This window comes from Spermophilus citellus, assembly GCF_964194105.1.
Source record: "Spermophilus citellus genome assembly, chromosome: 9".
NCBI classification, from domain to species: Eukaryota; Metazoa; Chordata; class Mammalia; order Rodentia; family Sciuridae; genus Spermophilus; species Spermophilus citellus.
Window position 1 is genome coordinate 104602994 of NC_138191.1, and position 21851 is coordinate 104624844.

Consider the following 21851-nt stretch of genomic DNA (forward strand, 5'->3'; position numbering starts at 1 on the left):
AAAGGTAAAGGTGGGCTGGGGATGTGGCTCAAGCGGTAGCGCGCTCGCCTGGCATGCGTGCGGCCCGGGTTCGATCCTCAGCACCACATACCAACAAAGATGTTGTGTCCGCCGAGAACTAAAAATAAATATTAAAAAAAAAAAAGAGTTTAAAAAAAAAAAAAAAAGGTAAAGGATTTTCTTTCCTGATTTCAGATTGAGCTGATTCTGCTAGCCAGGATAAATGGATCAGAAGATTAGATAGGAGAGAAATCTACCAGTCATTTATTTAACTTTCTCTAGTTCAGTGGTTCTCAATCGGAGGTGATTCTGTACCCTGGGGGACAGTTGACAATGTGATGATACTTCTACTATCTAGAGGGCAGAGGCCAGGATATTGCTAAACATCCTATTATGCACAATTCAACCCCCAAACAAGGAATTATCAGATCTCAATGTCAATAGTGCTGTGGTTGAAAAATAACTGCAAAAAATATTTACTTCTACAGGGATTTGGTGCTAAGAAAAAGAATCTGAGAATTAACTACTCCCTGGAGCATCAGATGGCTGGAGATAAAAACCAACTTTAATTCTATAAACTTAAGCTAAAAATCTGCTACTTGTCTGGCTCACAACTATCCATGGTTGATTCATGTCCTTTTTACAACTCTGGTCTGAAATGTTTCTGTATATTCATTGTAGATCTCTTAAAATTGGGCGGGTGGAGGGCCTGGTGTTGGTGGCACATGCCTGTAATGCCAACTACCTGAGAGGCTGAGGTAGGAGGATGGTAAGTTTGAGGCCAGCCTGGGTAGCTACATTCCTATCTCTATAATGATTTTTTGATGGACTAAAATAGTGGGTATCAAAAAAAAAAAAGAAGAAGAAAAGAAATATGTATCATCTTTGATTAAATGTTTCTCAAACTGCTACCCATAGACCTCTGTGGGTTCAAATATAACTTCATAAATCGAGTTCTTGTAAATTTAAGGATCCAAATGTTTCCTTAGTGTTTTTTGGAGCTGGGGATGCAGTTCAGTGGTAGAGTGCTTGCCTAGCATGTGTGAGGCACTGGGTTTGATTCTCAGCACCGCATATAAGTAAATAAATAAAATAAAGGTCCATCAACAACTAAAAAAAAAAAAAATAAAAAAAGAACATGTTTTTCTTTCAGTGATAATAAAAAAAATTAACATGAACATATTCCAAATAATTTAGATAACCTCATAAATGGGTGCTTTCTTGTGAATCTGGTTTCCTTGATTTTATTTTTCATTTATTATAATTACATGAAAACATTTTGGTTTAATGGTTTATAGGTTTAATTTTAATGGTTTATGAGTTTATGGTAGGCTAGTATTAGTTTAGCAAGACTTAATGTTAAAATGATTGCTGCCTTAGGACCTTGCTTTAAACTCATTTATTGAGGGCTGGGGATATGGCTCAAGCGGTAGAGTGCTCGCCTGGCATGCATGCGGCCCAGGTTCGATCCTCAGCACCACATACAAACAAAGATGTTGTGTCCACCGAAAACTAAAAAATAAATATTAAAAATTCTCTCACTCTCTCTCTCCCCCTTTCACTCTCTCAAAAAAAAAACCCCAAAAAACTCATTTATTGAATTGCCTTACCAGTTATATCTAGTAAGCAACATAGAAGAGACAATGGCTATTGATGAGTCAGGTAACTGTCTCCCACAGCAAATTAGTGCTGTGAAGTAATTACTGCTTTGTTAAGTTAAGGCCAAATGTTGTCAAAGAACACTTATGAACAAAGGTTTCATGGAACTTTGCACAAAGAAAAAAGTGGTGGAAAACTGAGTCACTAACCCAGGGGTGTAGGCAGGATAGGTATGCAAAGCCCAAAAGGAGTCCCAGAGTAGCAGTTAGAGCCACATTCATGGAGGATATTGCTTGCAGGAACCTTGCCTTGTATATTTCAAGTTGCAACAATTGAGCAGCAGCAAAGGGTAGTAGTCTTTAACAGGGAGAATGTTTTCTTGAGATGGTATTTTTTTTTCCAAAATTGCTTTCTGGGAAACCTATTAAAATGCCAGCTTCAGAAAAAAAATTAATAAAACTTAAATAAATTTAATAAATTAAACCAATACAGGAATTTTCAAGAATTTTTTCCTGCCAGGCATGGTGGCACACCTCTGTAATCCCAGCGACTCTGGAGGCTAAAATAGGAATCCAGCTTCAGCAATTTAGCAAGACCCTGTTTCAAAAAATAAAAAGGACAAGTGATGTAGCTCAATGGTGAAGTGCGCCTGGGTTCAATCCCCAGTACCAGAGCCAAACCAAATCAAATCAAACCAAACCTTATAGTTAAAATAATTCTACATCTCAAAAATCTTCAATATATCCTTAATTTATTAAGCACTCTTAAGCCAGTTACAGCAATACATTTGACACCACAAAGATAAATAAAACAGGAAGAATTTTTCAAGATCATTGTCAATAAGTGAGGAGAAGACAATAGCATAGGTGTTGAAATAGAGCTAGAGGTACTTAGCAGGCCCTTTGAGAAAGCCTCTTCCCAAACAGTTCTGAAATCTTCACTGATCTCTGGGGAAACTCCACAGTCATTTATATAGATGGGAGCTCAGCAGATTTCCTCTCTTTTCAAAAAAGTTGTATTCTTCTCCCCCCTCCCCCACTCTTCTCTCCCTTTCTTTTTTTTTTTTTTTTTCAGTACTGAGGATTAAATTCAGGGCCTCACACCTGCCAGGCAAGCACTTTACCAATGAGTCACTCTTTTTGTTTCTTTCTTTCTTTCTTTTTGAGGTGAGGTCTTGCTTGGTCCAGGTTATTCTCCAACTCATAATCCTTCTGCTGTTAGCCCAGGACAAAAGACCACTGACTCCAATTAAAATCAAATTAAAGCAAGCTTATTATTTCAACCGGCCAGGCTGCCTCTCCCACTCCTGATAACCAGCACTTTGTCTGCATGACACAGCACTTCTCCATTTCTTATACTACTTAAGGGACCTGGGTATAAGCACAAATGGTGAAAGTGGGAGATAGGAAGCAGAACTCAGATCAGCAAGCTCTTCTTTATCACCTGATACAGGGGTGTGGGGGTGTGGAGGGTGGGGGTGTGGCTGCCCTCTAAAGCAAGGGTCTAGGTTATATAGGATTCATTCAGGGTGGGCCTGGAGGGTAGTTCCTGGGGTTCATTGTATTGGGGTGGCCTGATCCCTAAGGGTGGGAGATTAGGTGCCAGTCAGGTGAGAGTTCATTTTGTGTTCCTTCCCTCTGACTGAAGCCTGGACTTTTAAATGACAAATGCTTCAATTTTACCCCAGAGCAGGTGGGTGGGGGGAATAACTGCAGATAGGGGAAATGTCCTTGGACTTATTCTCCATATCCTTCACTGGGGACAGAATCAAGTACATAATTTTATTTATTACTATTCTTTAAATGCTAGCTGAGCTCCTGATTTTTTTCTTTAATGTAAAGTACAAGTAAACTAAAATAAACTACAAGTCTGTCTTGGATTATGGCCTTTCCCTGTTCTCTTTTACCTAAGTGAGGTGTTCCTTTACTTGCAACTTTTGCCAGGCCATGTGCAAGATGCCTTCTAAGGCAGAGCAGGGTGCTGGGAACATGTTCCCTCCTGGAGAACAGTAAGAGCTCCTATTTTATATCAGATGCCATGTTGTGACTTGGGGACATAGAATTGGATGTGACCTATATCCTACCCTCCAGAAAGTCAGTCTAGCAGGTAGAAGCTGACATGTAAACAAGTAAAATACCTCAAAAGCATTGTTTGGGTACAAAGTAGGTAATGATCAATTCCGGTGAGTGAAGGTCAATAACAATTTGAGACTAAATCTGGGTGGATATAAGCAAGGTCAGAAACAGCTTTAGAGGAAATAAAGTTTCAGCTGAGTCTTTTTTTTTCCCAGCTGAGACTTTTTTTTTTTTTTTTTTTTTAAAGAGAGAGTGAGAGAGGAGAGAGAGTGAGAGAGAATTTTTAATATTTATTTTTTAGTTCTCGGCGGACACAACATCTTTGTTGGTATGTGATGCTGAGGATCGAACCCGGGCCGCACGCATGCCAGGCAAGGGCGCTACCGCTTGAGCCACATCCCCAGCCCCCCAGCTGAGACTTTTAAAGACGTTTTTTTCTAGGCCAACTAGGGGTCATGAGCTCCCCTGGCTTGAACAAAAGCCTACTTACTGTCTTGAAACAATTACACTGTTCAGGGTATTATCATGTGAACAGGATGGAAAAGTTATAGTAGTAATAATAGCTAACACTTCTAATGCACAGTAAAGAGCTAGATGCTGTGCTATAAAAGCTACAGACTATCTCAATTAAGTCTATTATTTTCATTTTAAAAGTGAGAAAATAATGCTTAGGAGAGAATTGCCCAAATTCACATATAAAATGAGAGTGAGTTTTAACTCAGGAAATTGACTATAGAGCCCCAGATTTTTAAACCACAAATCAAAGGACTGACATGATCAGATTCATAAAGATTTCATTCAACCTCAGTGGAAGGGAAGGAGGGATGGGTGGATGGGAGAAAGAAGCATCCCTGCAATAAACAATGGAGGAGCCTGTCGAAGCAGTCAGGGTTATGTAGGGCCAGCCTAGGAAAGGCTGGAGGACCCGGACGGACCTGAGAAGTACTTGGGTAGACAGTTCTCAGAAGTTGGGATGGTTAGACGTGGTCTTCCGTGGGCAGCAGCGAGGACCCTTATCCTGGTTTGGGTAGTGCCCTTGCACGGTCCGGGTCCGGGAAGTAAAGGGAGTGCGGGTTCGGTTCCCCGCGGAGATCCCTGATCAAGGAGAGAGCGGTCAAGAGGGTACCTCGTCTCCAGGCCACCCCTACCAGAGAAGCCACGGGTACTTTTCTGGGCCCAAAGACGACCCGGCACAACAAAGTGCCAAGTCACCCTCATGGGGCTGCGGCGGGCGGGACTCCACCGGATCCCCCTCCTCTTTCCTCCTCCCACACCCCCAACCCGCTTCAACTCTCGCGAGAGTCCTGCTAGCTATAAAAGGAGCGCCCCGCGCTTGCTTCGCGCGTCCTCTTCCTTGCTGGTCGTGGTTTCTAGAGTCTTGGAAACTTTTGTGTCTAAACTGGTGAGTCCCAGAACAGCACGGCCCTGGCAGAGCCAGGTGCAGCGCTTCACACTGGCGCATCGCCTTTTTCCTGTTTTCTCCTTGGCTTCCTGCGCTTCTTCAGGGGTGAGGTGGGGAGGCAAGGCCTGGTGCTGGACAGTGCTCAGGCTGTAAGCGTACTCCCCACGTGGCCCACTCGGTGGGTGCAGAGACCTGGGGAAATCCGAGGCTAATTTCCTATCATCACGGCAGCCCGAGTAGAGAGCGCTGATTGGCGCGGCGGGACCGGCTTCGGGTGGTGAAGTCTTTTCTTTGATAATACACTCCTGCCGGGAGGGTTCAACCTCTTTGCAGCTCTGCTAAGGTTTGTGGGGGTTTTCCAAAGTGTTAGGGGTCGGGGGACGGTGGCAGGAATATCTGAAGTAGGGTTTGGTTCACATTCCTGGCCAGGGTTCTTAGATTCGGTGAAGGGGCCCGCTACCAGCCGGAAGTCTGCCTTTTCCCAGATTGGTTGGGCTTCGGACGTGCAGGCCAGCGTGCAAAGCATGTTTACTCAAGAAGGCCATTTATGTTAGGGTCACACCCTGTGGATGGTCGCTAAGTTACAGCATATTTTTTGCTAAAGGTGTTAAAAGATTTCTTCTTTTAAATAGTAAAAAGTTTGCGACAATAGAAGCTCAGAACTTTTTTTTTTTTTTAAAGAGGGAGTGAGAGAGGGGAGAGAGAGAGAATTTTTAATATTTATTTTTTAGTTCTCGGGGGACACAACATCTTTGTTGGTATGTGGTGCTGAGGATCGAACCCAGGCCGCTCGCATGCCAGGCGAGCGCGCTACCGCTTGAGCCACATCCCCAGCCCAAAGCTCAGAACTTTTGCCCCCTCCCGCCCCCCAGTACTGAGGATTGAACCTAGGGACATTCTACCACTGAGGTACATCCCCACTTTCTTTTTTTTTGGTACGGGAATTGAATCCAGAGACACTTAAACTCTGAGCCACATCCCCAGCCCCTTTTTTCATTTAGAGACAGGGTCTCCTAAAGATGTTTAGGTCCTCGCTAAATTGCTGAGACTGGCTTTGAATTTGTAATCCACCTGCCTCAGCCTCCTGAATTGGTGGGATTACCGGCCCCCCACCCTTTTTTTTTAAAATAATTTTTTTATTTATATGACAGTGGAGTGCATTAGAATTCTTATTCCACATATAGAGCACAATTTTTCTTTTTTTTTTTTTAAAGAGAGAGAGAGAGAGAATGAATTTTATTTATTTTTTAGTTTTTTCGGTGAACACAACATCCTTGTTTGTATGTGGTGCTGAGGATGGAACCCCGGCCGCACGCATGCCAGGCGAGCGCGCTACCGCTTGAGCCACATCTCCAGCCCAGAGCACAATTTTTCTTATCTCTGCTTGAGTACAAAGTATATTCACACCAATTCATGTCTTTATATATGTACTTTGGATAATAATGTCCATCACATTCCACCATCTTTTCTAACCCCATTACCCCCTCCTTTCCCTCCCACCCCGCCTTATTTAGAATTGTCTATTTCCTCCCACGCTCCCCCTCCCCACCCTTGTTTGAGGCAGGGTTTCACTAAATTACTTATGCTGGCCTTGAATTTGCCTTAGTTCCAAGTAGCTGGGATTACTGGTGTGCTCCCCCGCGCCTGGAACCGACGTTTCTTTCGGTTATGGTATTATGAAGGAAAACTTTGGGATTTGGAAAATTAGATTCTTGAGGCTTTCAGATTGATGACTTAGTGATTTAAGTCTCAACAATTTATCTTGGTTTTGACCTGGGTGAATCCAGCGCAGCATTGCGTTTTAGCAATAAATTGAATCTTGTTTGCTTCTTTTAACGCCAGGATCTTGGTCCTGAGATCAGAAACTTGTTTTTTAAAGAACTTCTGCATAAACAACACCTAAAATTTTGAAACTGAGTAGATGCCAATATCCTGGCCTTGCCTTTTAAAAAGTTGGCTTTATTTATTCGTTTTAGTGGTGGCAGGAAAAGTTACTCTGAGCCTCACACTTGAATAGGCTTTCACTGAACTACACTCCATCCCTGGATTGGGTTTAAGAATATGTGCTCTCTTGGACAAATCTACCTGGAGAAAGGACAAATGTCATCCCACATTATGAAGGCAAATGTAGGCACAGTTCAAAGAAAGGCAACATGACTCTTTTGAGGAGCCAGGCATTCAGTGTTTGTGGCTTTATGCCATTTGGGTTCTTGTCTGAATCTCCACCTCCTTCCCTCTCTGTTTCTTAATAAATGTGCAGAACAAAATGCCATTGCACAAATAATGGTTCAGTGAGGGTGATGGAGGTGACTTCAGTTTATAAAGAAATTGCAGAGCTATTTTTAATTGAAAACAAAGGCTGAGATTCAGAGGTTTGTATTGGTCCAAAAGTTGGAAAGCTTTAAAAAAATGTGCATGTGTGTATATATATATATATATATATATATAAGTTGTAGTTGGAGACAATACCTTTATTTTATTCTTTTTTTTTTATTGGTTGTTCACAACATTACAAAGCTCTTGACATATCATATTTCATACATTAGATTGAAGTGGGTTATGAACCCCCAATTTTACCCCAAATGCAGATTGCAGAATCACGTTGGTTACACATCCACAATTTTACATAATGCCCTATTAGTAATTGTTGTATTCTGCTACCTTTACCTTTATTTTATTTTTATGTGGTGCTGAGGATCGAACCCAGCACCTCGCACATGCTAGTCGAGTACTCTACTGCTGAGCCCCAGCCCCAACCCCTGAAAATCTCTTATTTTGACTCGACTGCTAGCTTCTGCTTCTTACTAATATAAAATTTAATATTATTCAGAGCCACTGGACAATTCTTTGATGAATCTGTAGCTAAGTTTCTATGTTGGTGAAGGCTGTTGGCTATCTGGAACAGTATGACTTGTTTCTAATTCATTTGTTATGTTTTCCAGCTGATAGCAGGATGTCTTCAGGAAATGCCAAAATTGGGCACCCTGCCCCCAACTTCAAAGCTACAGCTGTGATGCCAGATGGCCAGTTCAAAGATATTAGTCTATCTGACTACAAAGGTAAGAGTAATTAAGTTGGGCTCATTAAAATAAAATCTTTTTTTGTGAGGGGGGTACTAGGGATTGAAATTGGGTACTCAGTACTCAGCCACATCCACATCCCCAGCCCTAATTGTGTTTTATTTAGAGACAGGGTCTCACTGAGTTGCTTAGTGCCTCACTAAATTGCTGAGGCTGGCTTTGAACTCATGATCTTCCTGCCTCAGCCTTCTGAGCCACTGGGTTTACAGGTAAAATGAAATCATTTTATAATCTAGGGATGATTTGTTAGATTTGCCTGTGTTTCTTATATTTGACTATAAAATGTTTTGTCTCCTAGGACAGTCTTCAGAGCAAAAGGCTGTTAACCTTTATGTTGATGTGATTATCAACAGGAGAGATATCTTAGGTCAAACCTTTATACTTTTGGAGAAAGTATGCTTTTTCATTTTGTGTGGACATGCTAGCTTAATTACCTTTTCAGTGTCCCTTTTCAATTACATTAAGGGAAACATTATTATATCTTGTATAATAGAACTTCTACAATTAGTCTGAGAGCTCTTGTGATTTTGCTTATTCGGTTTGCATCATAGATCTTACATTATTATGTAGAAATCTTAGGCACATTCCCTTCACTGTTTTACCCCCAGGGAAGAGTTCATGATGCAGTTGGAAGCCTCCTCTTTCTGTTGTCATAGTTCCATGCAGACACTTGCCAAGTTCTATGGAGACTCTTCCATTCTTGACTTGAAGTCCCAGAGCAGCTTGGTCTTCTGGGACAATTGAGGTTATAGAGTCCTTAGAATATAAACCTTAAATATAGTTGTCAAGTGTACCTTTTTTGGGTGGTATAGTTTCAATTCCTGATATCAGCTATCTTTGAAGTGGGAGTCTCACTGTGTTGTCCAGGTTGGGCTTGAATTCTTGGGCTCAAGTGATCCCATCTCAGAGTCCCAAGTAGATGGGACTATAGGTGCATGCCATGCCCAGTTGGAGTTAAGCTTTTAGGTAGAACTTTCATTTAGATTTCCTGACATATCACACTTTTTTGTGAGATTAAATAGGGCCCTAGGAGGAAATTTTTCTGGCAAACAAAGTAAGTACCACTTTTACACTGGCCCAAAAGCATAGGCATATGGTTGCAGAGCTGCTCTCTACTCTCTAGGGCTTGACCTTCTGAGGCTTCAAAGTGTTTGTTAGGCAAAACCCTGGAGATTGTTTAGATAAATCAAAGGATACTTGCTTTGGGAAATAAGTGAATATTTGGAAATGTTCCATGGTTCAACAACCATTAGGTATGGTGAGATGGTGGCTTCATTGTAATTGTAAAGATCAACCAGTAGTAATGTCAGTGACTAAAGTAAAATTGTAGCTAGAAGTTCAGTTATCTTCTATAATTCTTTTGGAACTTTTTTGCTTCTAAAAATTTTCTTCTGGGTCTTGTCAGGTTTGTTAGGAAAATATTTATTGTGATTCATGATGAGATAACTTAAATCTTCCTGTCCTGCCTAGCATACACATAGCCTGGGGTTCAATCCCCAGTAACACATAAAAACACACAAATTCCTACTGGCCCATTACTTGTGATTTATGTTGGAAGAAGTGCAAAGGCTCTGACTTCCTTTTGTTGGTCTTTTACCACATGTCTGTGGAGGAAAACCCACCAAGTAAGCTTTTTCTGGGTATTGTTTTTAAGCACTGGCTTTAGGCCATATAGATAATTGCATCTTTGGTTTTATTTCTTTAGAGAACTTGGGAGTTTATGCTAATATTAGCCACCTGGAGAAGGTAAAAGTTACTATTTTTTTTTTATGCTGTGTGTATTTGGTGCTGGCATCAAACCCCAAGGTCTTATGCTTGCTAGCCTGCCATTAAGTTACACTACCTCAGCCCCAGAAAAGATTGAAATTAAGATTGAATGGTGTTTATTCTGTAGCTGGCAGCTAAGAACATTGAGGGAGGAAAATAAAGTATGGAACTAGAAGAAGCTGTTTTTCATTCCTGTCCTTCCTGATGTGACAGATTATATAAATTGCTGCTTGGAAATATTTTGAACATCTTAGCACGAGAGATACTATGTCATCACTTAAAAAGACCTCTGTTTCTTTAGAAATTTATTTTGGGAGGGATATCATTCATTTATATGTGGTGCTGAGGATCGAACCCAGGGCCTTGCATGTGCGAGGCAAGCACTCTACCACTGAGCCATAACCCCAGTCCCTTGATTTACTCTTTATAAAGCAAGGAAGTCTGTTTCAATGCTAACCTATGACTCTTTTCTCCTTCCAGGAAAATACATTGTGTTCTTCTTTTACCCTCTTGACTTCACCTTTGTGTGCCCTACGGAGATCATTGCTTTTAGTGACAGGGCAGAAGAATTTAAAAAACTTAACTGCCAAGTGATTGGTGCTTCTGTGGATTCTCACTTCTGTCATCTGGCATGGTAAATCTCTTGGTATATAAGGACATTTTAAACGCACCTGGGAGGCTTTGGCAATAGACTTTCCCAAGTATTGGCTTCTGGATCCTCACAGAAGAGAATATAATGGTGCTGATCCTCTTATCATTCTAACTGGCAGCAGAGGAGAAGCAGTTTGAGTTGTATCTAGTGTACATTGGTGACCAGCCTTAACTGTTCTCATTCACTTCACTCCTGGGAAAAGTTTGATGTTATTTTGGGAAATTGGACTGGGAATATGGGGAAGGCGAGGAATATGTACAGTTAATATTCTTGCTGTACAAGAGTTTTGAATGGATGTGATTGTATGTGTGTTTTCTGCTGTAGGATCAATACACCCAAGAAACAAGGAGGACTGGGACCCATGAATATTCCCTTGATATCAGATCCCAAGCGCACCATTGCTCAGGATTATGGAGTCTTAAAGGCTGATGAAGGCATTTCCTTCAGGTACATACTTTTTGGGATGGGGGTGGAATTCTGACATACTAATTGAAGAAAGCTAGAACCCTGATTTGAAGAGATGTCTTCCTCATTTTGTTCTTTTATACAGGGGCCTCACTAATGGTAAGGCTGGTATAAGTCTTGGAGACTAGCCCATTTTCTTGGGACTTTGAACTTCTGTATTCTAACAAAGCAAAATTTTAAACCTATATTGCTTTTCTCTCATCCTTCAACCTCTTCCTCTCAGGGGCCTCTTTATCATTGATGATAAGGGTATCCTTCGCCAGATCACTGTGAATGACCTTCCTGTTGGCCGCTCTGTGGATGAGACTCTGAGACTAGTTCAGGCCTTCCAGTTCACTGACAAACATGGGGAAGGTAAGCCATCTGCCTGGTAACAGGACAGTAGGGTGGTAAGATGGGAAAGGTTGTGGAAACAAAGGCTGTAAAATAAGAAAAGGGTGATTATGTCTAGTTTAGAAATTGAAATCTGGATTACAGTGATTTGTGGAGTTGGGAATAATAGACAAGCTTATATAAATGCTTTTTGTTCCAGCTACATACTTTCCACTTTCACTGCTGCAGTTCTGAGTGAAATGTAGGAGGATCTCAGATGTATTAGGGCAAAACAGAAGTTTGAGAATCATATCTAGAAGTAAAGCACAAACAACAACAAATGGAAGAATGGAGGAGGGACCCGGACTTAGAGGGTTTCAGATAAAAGTCAATTTTTCATTGGAAGTCTCAAGTTCAAAGATAATGCTTTTCTTTTAAAACCTAATAAAACCTAATCATCATTGGGCACATCCATCTATTGGGTTTTAGTCTAATATTTATTGGAGTGTAGGCTCTTTTCCTGTTGCTTCATCATTGGTACTTTTGACTTTTCCCCACTCTATCAGTATAGTTGGTATCAGAGGGGACCACATTATCCTACTCAAGAGTTAACTTAGTGGGCTTTTTTTCTTTGTAGTGCTGGGGATTCAACCCAGGGCCTTGTGCTTGGTCAGCAAGCACTTTACTACTCAGCTATACCATAAACCCTAGCTTCCTAACTTAGGTGTTTATTTTTTTTTTGTATGGGGGATTGAACCCAGGGCCACTTAACCAATAAGCCATATCACCAACCCTTTTTTCTAATTTTATTAGAGATGGGGGTTTCACTAAGTTGCTTAGGCTGGCTTTGAACTTGTGATTCTCCAGCCTCAGACTACAACCTGCTGGGATTATAGGTGTGCGCCACTGCCTGGCCTAACTAGTTTTGAAGAGCTCAGCTACTGAGGCACAACTTCTAGGTGTTGGGGGAATAGGCTTAATATAATTGAGGATAAGTTAATTCTGATCAAGTGGTACTGACATCAAGTCAAGGACACTGGTGAATTTGGGCAAACTTCTTTCCTACATCTCATTTTCTTTCTCTAGGAGATAAATAATTCAGATTAGCTTTCATTTTTTTCCCCAGGACAGAGGATTTTTATAATCCAGATATAATTATGTATGTTTGGGAGACCCATTTGGTGCTTGACTTGAATGGAAGGCTGATACTTTGAATTAGTGAGCATTGATACTCACTGATAACCCGGAAGCACCATTTGTAGTAGCACCTGCAGGCATTAAGTTGTCGAATGGAGACTGCCCTCTGGAGGGGGATGTGGTTTAGCTCTCAAAACAGAAGGAGCAGGGAGTAGCACAGTATATGTGCCTTTTATTGACCATTCCTAGGACTCTGTATATAGACTGGACTCTTTTTTTTTTCCAATAGCTCACTTATATTTTTTATTTTTAAAAATTTTTTTGATTTGTTTTAATTGGTTATACATGACAGTGGAATGCATTTTGACACATTGTGGACTCTCTTTGTGCCAGGGATTGATCTCAGGGGTACTTAACTACTGAACCACATCCACAGCCCTTTTTATTTTTCATTTTGAGATGGGGGTCTGAGGCTGGCTTCTAACTTGCAATCCTCCTGCCTCAGTCTCTCAGTCTCTGGGATTACAGATGTGCACCACTGCTCTTGGCTAGGCTAGATTCTTGAACCCAAGCTTCCATAGTTCTGAATTGGTCTCTTGATTCTCAACTCACTAGAGCAAGCAGATCCCTTTTTTTGGGTAATCAGGGAATGAACCCAGGGCACTAACCCACTGAGCTATATCCCCAGCCCTTTTTAAGGTGGGCTAGCTCTGAATTTCCAATCTTCCTGCCTCAGCCTCCTGAACTGCTGGGATTACAGGCGTGTGTCACTGAAGCCCTTTTTGTAACAAAAATTTGAGAGTCTGGATGCCAAACACTAGCCTAGGTACAGGTATTTTATTTGAATTAATCTTTCATTTTTTCCCCCCTCCCTTCAGTACCAGGGATTGAACTCGGGAGAACTTGATCACTGAGCCACATCCCAGGTCTATTTTGTATTTTATTTAGAGACAGGGTCTCACTGAGTTGCTTAGCACCTTACTTTTGCTGAGGCTGTCTCACCCCACAAGTCACTGGGATTACAGGTATGTGCCACTGTGCCCGGCTGAGTTAATCCTACTTTCTTTCTTTTTTTTTTTTTTTTCTTAATTATTTTTTAGTGTTAGGTGGACACAATATCTTTATTTTATTTTTATGTGGTGCCGAGGATCAAACCCAGTGCCTCATACGTGCTAGGCGAACACTCTACCACTTGAGCCACAACCCCAGCCCCTACTTTCTTTCTTTCTTTTTTTTTTTTAAAGAGAGTGAGAGAGAGAGAATTTTTTAATATTTATTTTTTAGTTCTCGGCGGACACAACATCTTTGTTGGTATGTGGTGCTGAGGATCGAACCCTGGCCGCACGCATGCCAGGCGAGCGCGCTACCTCTTGAGCCACATCCCCAGCCCCTAATCCTACTTTCTTTAAGTACTAATAAACTGTTGGATGGAAGTTTCAGGCTTCCCATTTAGTTCTTGTTCTATGTATACCCTAGTCCCAGAAAGCTGCTTGCATAATCTGACATCGGCAACCAAAATTATTCTTGGACCAAAAGGGGCTTCCCTCTCTCTTACTTGAGTAAGAGACTCTTCCTGTTCTCTTATCAGACTTTGGTGAATACAGATCTCCTAGAAGGTGATAGCAAATGAAAATGGAAAAATCATCTTGGGGGTCTCTCTTTGTCTGACTAGTCAGACTAGTCCAAGGTCCATTGCTAGTTTGTAATCTTTTTATAGTTTAGCAGAATTAAACAATACTGAAGAGTCCAACTGAGGTTGTTCTTTCAGATCTCTGAAAGATTGCCAGAGGAAGCAGCAGGTGTTTTTTTTTAATTTTAATGAAAAGTTTAATTTTCTGCTAATTGTATAATAATTTTTAATGTATAATTTTCTGTTCATGAATTACATTTATATGCATACTCATTGCCACTATTTCTATTACTTTTCCATCATCCCTAAGAATCTGTAACTATTAATAAAAAAAAAAAAAAGGACTAAACATGGAATTCCTACATGACCCATCAATTCTACTCCTAGGAAATATACCTAAGAAGAAAAATGACTCAGATACTTGCACAAGGTGAAAACCCAAATGAATGGACAAATGATGAAACTATTCTATAAAAAGATAAATAAAAAAAGTTTTTTTTTTTTCCTGTTTTGTTTTTCAGTGCTAGAGATTAACAGGACCTTGTACATTCTTATTGTTGAACTACTTAGTCCTGTTTATTTTTAAACAGGTCTCATTAAGTTGCCCAGTATGACTTTGAACTTGTTGTCCTCCTGCCTCAAGCTTCAAGTAGCTGGGATTATAGGCCAGTTCAGGGGACCTGAACCTAGGAGTGCTTAACCGTTGACCCATATCCCCAGCCCTTTTATTTTTTGAGACAGGGTCTCCCTAAGTTGCTGAGGCTGGCCTTGAACTTTTGATCCTCTTTAGCCTCCTGAGTTTCTGGTGTTACAGGTGTGTGCCACTACACCTGACTTGAGCTTTAGTACCAGGAATTAAACCCTGTGGTGCCTAACTGCTGAGCCACATCCCTTGGGCTTTTATTTTTTTAGAGAGAGAGAGAGAGAGAGAATTTTTTAATATTTATTTTTTAGTTTTTCGGCGGACACAACATTTTTGTTTGTACACAACATCTTTGTATGTGGTGCTTAGGATCAAACCCCGGCCGCACACATGCCAGGCGAGCGCGCTACCGCTTGAGCCACATCCCCAGCCCCGTTGGGCTTTTATTTTGATCCTTCTCCCTCAGCCTCCTGAGTTGCCAGGATAACAGGCATGTGCCACCATACCCGATTTTAAACTTATTTTAAAAAGAAATATTTGAGGGCTGGGGATGTGGTTCAAGTGGTAGTGCGCTCTCCTGGCATGCGTACGGCCCGGGTTCGATCCTCAGCACCACATACCAACAAAGATGTTGTGTCCGCCGAGAACTAAAAAATGAATGTTAAAGGTTCTCTCTCTTTCTCTCCTCTCTCTTAAAAAAAAAAAAAAGAAATATTTGAGCTAGACACTGTGGTATACACCTGTAATCCCAGTGATTTGGTAAACTGAGGCAGAAAGAATATGAGTTTGAGGGTAATCTGAACAACTTGGTGAGATCCTGCCTCAGGATAGAAAATAAAAAGGGTTGGGGATGTAACATGGTGTTAGAATGTCCCTAGGTTCAATCTCCAGTAAGGGAAGAGGGAAAAAAATATTTGAAGCATACATAAAATTATGCAGAACATAATGAATACCTATTTACGTACTATTTACCATTCACAGGTCTTTGTCTTGCCATTTTTTTTTTTTTAAGACAGGTTAGATTTAGAAGCATACTTGAGGTGTTATATTTCTTTCTTTCAATTGCTTCATGAATGAATTAGGTAAAATAGCATGTTAGCACTGTGGTGAGGATTCAGTTATATTAATATTTGTACATAATTAGCCTTAAACTAGAAAGCTCAATGACAGATTGCAGGTAAGTTTTCTATTGCCTGTGTGTTTAGACTCCATAGGGCTCTGGGTTTGAGGCAATTTCTTGTCCTTGGGAGGAGGGTAGTATATACCACTGAGTAGTTAATTAGTGCTACCTTTCTTTTGCAGTGTGCCCTGCTGGCTGGAAGCCTGGCAGTGATACCATCAAGCCTGATGTCCAAAGCAGCAAAGAATATTTCTCCAAGCAGAAGTGATTGCTGGGCCATCTTAGTGCCAGGCTGCAGTGGGCACCCATGAGAACAAAATCTCTTTTGTATTTTTTTCATGCTTAAGACATATAACTTTCCTTTAGGGTTGGGGAGACCAGCCTTTCTTCTGTTGGTGGGAATGGCCTGAGCTATACTGTGGGGTTGGTCATCTGATGTATATTATGGATCAGTAGTGGGGCATCAGCCCATTGATCTTTTGTAGTTTCTATTAAACTTGAACTGAGACCTGATGATTCTTCATTTTAGAGGAGATACTAATCTTTGATTTTTAAAAAAATATTTTTATTAGTTATAGATGGACACAATGCCTTTATTTTATTTTTTATATGGTGCTGAGAATCAAACCCAGTGCCTCACACATGCTAGGCAAGTACTCAACCCACAATCCCAGCCCCTAATCTTTGATTTTTAAGAATAATTTATATTTGTTTGCTTTCCTTCTTCAGGGGAAAAATAGGGAGAGCTGCCTTAAAAGTATATTGAGAGGAAATACAGGTAGATCCAGTAAATTGAACCAAGTGTACATTTTGTTTTAGTACATCTGGGCTCTGTGATAGTATTTGCCCAGGGCACTGCGATTTATGAAGTAGGTTGGGTTGAAGGTTATGTTCCCAATTTACACAGAGGGCTGTCTGGGAATCAGAAATTTGGCCTCTGTCTAAAAATGCCTGTTTACCTGCATTGTAGGCCTAGGTCCCTTTGGAAGTCAAAGGGGGAGAGGAAAACAAAACACATGGCTGGGGGCCTTGGGTAGGGCTTATAATAACAAATAGTGATCACTTCACCTTCCCTGGTTTCTAGCCATGATATAGGGCAGTAATTATTATTTTTTGGGGGTACTAGGGACACAACATCTTTGTATGTGGTGCTGAGGATCGAACCCGGGCCGCGCGCATGCCAGGCGAGCATTACCTCTTGAGCCACATACCCAGCCCTAGGATAGTCATTTTTGACCCTCACTATATAATTGCCCTAAGGGAAACTCGGCAGCCAGAAGTTAGGTTTCTTCTAGGCTCTTCAGGTTAGGGCAGATTCATTATAGAGAATCCTATCTAAGTGCCACCCCTTCAGAACTGACTGGATCTGTGAACAGGATTCCTAGCGCCTTCAATAAATATCAACATACTATTATATGCCAGACATTTATTTAATCCCCACAACCCTATGAGGGTACTATTTGGGGATGACTTCCTTGAAGCACACCATAGAAATGGGGCAAGAATCCCATATCCAATGTTAAGTGCAGATTTGCCTTAACCAAATCTTCCTTAATAATATTGAAAATCTGGACCAAGAAATGGTCATCTTGTACCCAAAATAAAATCTTACTTTTGCCACAAGTCCTAGCAAGTACCACTATAAATGGATTCCACAGAATAGGGAAGGTATCAAGGGCCAGGGGATACAGGTGGCGAGATGCTGGGGCTGAGCCAGCTTCGTGCACTGCTGGGAATCTGGGGCTTCTTTGTGAGTGTTAAGGGAAACTCAGGGAATATAGGGCTAGGGTCCTCTTTGGTCTGGGCCAAACCTAATAGGGCTAAGCGTTGGGCAGGCGGGGTGGAAAAATAGGTTTTTTGTTCTTCTGAGTAACGCTCTTGGGGTGTCACAGCATCCCTGTAAGTCCAGTCACGCCAATGGAAATTGAAGCCTTCAAGCAGGGTAATTCGGGCAGCTCTAGAAGGTACACAGTCCGGGGGCTTTTTCCGTGGCAGATCTGGAGTCTCTGTCCCTGGAAGCAGCACGACACCACGGATGGCAAACCAGCCCCCAAATCGGGGGTGTATGCACACACCTGCTATGTGCTGGGGAGTGAATGAAGAAAAGCAAGGTTATGGAGGTCACCTTGGCCCAAGTTCCACCATTTTAAGCTATCCTTGTTCACTTATTTCCCACTAAGTGTACACCCGATGCCAATGCCAATTGTAAAACTGTCCCTCTCTTGTGGACAACCCTTCATAAACTCTTATGAAGAGTATGAGTACGAGGAAGAGCTCCCTTAGGCTAAGGCTCAGTCAACTTCCCAGTCTTATCACTGGTGTCCTGATCATTATGTTGCCTCTTCTATCCTGAGATAGCTTTGTAAGAGACAAGTTTTAAAAACAGACCAGATTTTCTGCTCTGAAACATGCCCAGGTAAACTCTAGAAAATCATAGGGCTGGCCCATGGGCCAGGACATAGCTGCTTTGTGTCAAGGAAGGCAGAGGAATATGGAACTGGATAAGGATATGAGGGCCTTGCCATTTTCTTTCACACTTGCTCTCTGACCTGAGTTCCCCATGGGTCAGCTTCCACATCTTGGCGTTGGTAGTAATAAGCAGCTCCTGCCACATGGGCTGCTGTCTGGGCCAGAATCTTAGGGCGCCGGTTGGGGTATACCTCGTAGTCAGCAATGACTTCCATCTGCAGCTCTGGGAGGCTCTGGGACAGAATTAAGAGGCTCCTGTCAGCATGAGGGGAGTTGTGATTTTATCCCAGGAAGCCCTAATTTGTGTGTTAACACCGTCCTGTCCATGTCTAGAAAAGAAAATGACTTAACCTGGGAGGCTCCAAAGTTAGGAAAGTTACAGTTCTTTCCAAACAGGGCCCATATATATATACATAAGAAATGTACAAGGACTTGCTCAGAAAGTCTCCATTGTGAGGAGTGATTTAGCATTGCGCTTCAGAATATCAGAGTAGGGAGATCTACTATGTGTACAAATGTATGTGTATATGAAAGTTTATGGGGCTGGGGATGTGGATCAAACAGTGGCGCGCTTGCCTGGTATGTGCGGGGCACTGGGTTCGATCCTCAGCACCACATAAAAAGAAACTAAAGATGCTGTGTACACCGAAAACTAAAAAATAAAAAATTCATTCTCTCTCTAAAAAAAAAAAAAAAAAAAAAAAAAGAAAGTTTATGGCGGGGATATATTCTGTCTTCAGAAGGCCCCCAAAACTGCATAAAGCATAAAGGTCAAAGGCAGACAAGAAATGGAGGATGTTGGGCTCATCCTTATTCCATATAGAGGCTAAGCCTGGACTGAGGTTCATATAGTTATCCCCCAATGCAGGGTGAATGGACAGACTTCAGACTGGGGGTCTGCTAAAGGAAGGTGGTAAAACCTGGATATGAAAAGGAGAAATCATAGAATGTCAAGGCTGGTTTTAGGATATCATTTCACATGTGAGGTGGATCCTAGCCCTAGGTTCAGATCCTGTGCTAAGTTTGGAGAAAGTGGGAGCAAGGGTAAGTTTGGGAGCTGGGGTGAAAGTTGACGTTTGCTCACCTGTCTAACACGTCTCAGGTGGTAGGCCACACACTGATCCACAGGGTCAGTTAGTGATCGGAGGTGGTGGCTCTGCAAGAAGGGCTTGAGGGCCTGGTCAAACATGGCCGGTGTGCTGAGTACCAAGAAGGCCAGTGTAGGTCCTGGCAGGGGCAGGTGGAAGGCTGGAGGCAGGAGTTCATTGTACCATGCCACCTAAAACAGAGAAAGTTCAGGCCAAGCTGGCCAGCTGACTAACCTTAGCCAGCCCTTACCTCACCAGGTATTCAAAGCCTTATACATTTAGCTCCATCCTCCAACTCCTTCAATAAATTTTCACTGATGCTGTGTAATTATACATTACATTGTATAGGCATCTCATGTGACTTTGACAGGGACTTATTTATTTGGTACTGGGGATTGAACGCAGGGATGCTTAACCCCTGAGCTATACCCCCAGTCCTTAAAATTAATTAAATACCAGGGATTTAACCCAGGGATGCTTAACCACTAAGCTACAACTTCAGCCCTTTTTATTTTTTGAGACTGGGTCTTGCTAAGTTGCTTAGGTACTTGTTAAATTGCTGAGGCTGGCCTAGAACTTGAGATCCTCCTACCTCAGCATCCCAAATTGCAGGGATTACAGGTGTGCACCACAGTGCCTAGTTAAAGAAGGTAAAGAAGGTCACAACTGTAACAGAGGATGGTTATGATTGAAGAGTAAAATGACATCAGTTTTAGTGAGATCTGGCTGCAATGTAGAGGCAAGATGACAGCAAGAAGGCTATTAAGAGTAATCCAAATAAGAAATGGTGGCTTGGACTATAGCATAGATCAGTGGAATGGAAAACAACGGACTTGGGAGACTCAGGAGATGAAGGAATTGGTGGTTGATTGGATGTTGGGGTGACAAGGTGAGCAACAGCTTAGGTTGGTTGTCAGGCCTACAGCTGGCTCTGTTCAGTACAATATTCCCCACTACCCAGGTCTACCTGGTTTGCCAGAGCATTCTCACTGTGCCCCCACACATACCATCCATCACTACACTACCTCCATGCTTTTACACAAGTTTGTATATTAGATGTACACAATCCTCCTTCCTTCCAATATATCTGTTCATATATAGCTCTTTTTTTTTTTTTCCTTGCAGTACCTATGATTGAGCCCAGGGCCTTATGCATGGTAGGCAAGTGCTCTTCACTGAGCTATATCCCCAGCCCTCAATTTCATTTTTTTTCTGGCCAATCCTTTCTCAAGACAGACCCAACCTATTTTTTTCTGTCTCTATATATCTTTCCCTCAACACTGTTGTGGACTTCCCAGTGGAATTAATGGGAAGTAAGCTACCTCTTAAGCATTAGGCAAATGGCTCAAGCAGAGTTACCTCATGTATCTTTAACATTGTGACTTAAGCAAGCTCAATGCACCAAGCACTAATGTGAGGAAAATGTACTTATATGTAGCTCCATGTGGTGACAGATGCCGGTAATCCCAGCAACTCAGAAGACCAAGACAGAAGGATCACAAGTTCAAGGCCAGGTTGGGAAAATTAGACCATGTGTCAAAACAAGAATGTAAAAAAGTCTGGGGATGTAGCTCAGTGGTAGAATGCCCCTGGGTTCAATCTCCAGGATCGATCTATCTATCTGTATTATATAAAAATATATATAAATAAAATAAATCAAGGAAAAAGAAAACACTTATGTAAAATGTGGGGGAGGGGAAGGCGGGGGTGAGAGATATCTGTGCCAGGCGAATGCACATAATTTCTATATCCAGCACCAATGGTTAGTAGCATCATGAATTATCCTTCTGTTGGAAGACAGAACAAAACAGCCTATTGTTTCTTGTTCAACACCAGGGAATGCCTTTCCCTCCTCGGCTGATCTAAATTATAATCATGCAAACCTTCCATGCCATGTTCTTTCCTAACTCCTTTAGGAAGCTTCTAAGGAGATTCCAGACCCACGGGTACATGTTTTCTCTTGTTAATTATGGTTACAGAATCCCATCCTTCAGTCCGGCATTATATCGGGGTAAAAGGACAAACGTGTGACACACTGTCCCAGTCGTCAGATGGACACCGGGCCGGAGGAACTTGGGGAGGATAAGAAGGTTCTCGGGCCTCACGCCGACTCCACCAAGGCCGATCTTACACTTCTTCCTAGAACCGCAGGAGGGATAAACCAACCTGGAAGGGGTAAACCTCGAAGCCAAAAGGACACAACGTGTCCTCAATCTTCTGCTTCAGTTCTGCGACATGAGGCTCCATAGCGCATGCTACACGCTGAGCTTGCTGGGGAATGGAGTCTAAAGAATAATTGTGCCGTTAAGGTTCAAGGTAGCTTGGACTTCATTTCCCAGGAGCTACTGGGACCAGTAGCGGCAGAATTGTATGCATCTCGGGATGCGTAGTTCGTTTGGTCCTTGGAGCGGA

General features: G+C 42.0%; 2 protein-coding genes across 2 annotated transcripts; one reads left to right on the top strand and one right to left on the bottom strand.

The window, feature by feature from the left end:
* The first annotated feature begins 4948 nt into the window (after window positions 1-4948).
* On the top strand, window positions 4949-16390 carry PRDX1 (peroxiredoxin 1). Its single transcript, XM_081307236.1, has 6 exons — window positions 4949-5076; window positions 8019-8135; window positions 10404-10557; window positions 10900-11022; window positions 11264-11394; window positions 16065-16390. The coding sequence occupies exons 2-6, from the start codon at window positions 8030-8032 to the stop codon at window positions 16148-16150; spliced, it is 600 nt and encodes a 199-aa protein (XP_081163362.1). The 5' UTR covers window positions 4949-5076; window positions 8019-8029; the 3' UTR covers window positions 16151-16390.
* MMACHC (metabolism of cobalamin associated C) lies at window positions 16237-21724 on the bottom strand. Its single transcript, XM_081307229.1, has 4 exons — window positions 21606-21724; window positions 19436-19630; window positions 18432-18584; window positions 16237-17967 (listed from the first exon to the last, which is right to left on the bottom strand). Exons 1-4 carry the CDS (start codon window positions 21684-21686, stop codon window positions 17554-17556), a joined length of 843 nt encoding a protein of 280 aa, XP_081163355.1. The 5' UTR covers window positions 21687-21724; the 3' UTR covers window positions 16237-17553.
* Window positions 21725-21851: the final 127 nt, after the last annotated feature.

What these genes read in the sequence shown, in the direction of transcription:
- PRDX1 (XM_081307236.1), top strand. Translation starts at nt 8,030, where the DNA reads ATGTCTTCAGGAAATGCCAAAATTGGGCACCCTGCCCCCAACTTCAAA. An exon ending in GATGAAGGCATTTCCTTCAG is followed by an intron (nt 11,023 to 11,263) that starts GTACATACTTTT and finishes TCTTCCTCTCAG; the next exon opens with GGGCCTCTTTATCATTGATG. An exon ending in CACTGACAAACATGGGGAAG is followed by an intron (nt 11,395 to 16,064) that starts GTAAGCCATCTG and finishes TTTCTTTTGCAG; the next exon opens with TGTGCCCTGCTGGCTGGAAG.
- MMACHC (XM_081307229.1), bottom strand. Translation starts at nt 21,686, where the DNA reads ATGGAGCCTCATGTCGCAGAACTGAAGCAGAAGATTGAGGACACGTTG. An exon ending in TCGAGGTTTACCCCTTCCAG is followed by an intron (nt 19,631 to 21,605) that starts GTTGGTTTATCC and finishes TCTCTGTTTTAG; the next exon opens with GTGGCATGGTACAATGAACT. An exon ending in CTGACCCATGGGGAACTCAG is followed by an intron (nt 17,968 to 18,431) that starts GTCAGAGAGCAA and finishes TTCACTCCCCAG; the next exon opens with CACATAGCAGGTGTGTGCAT.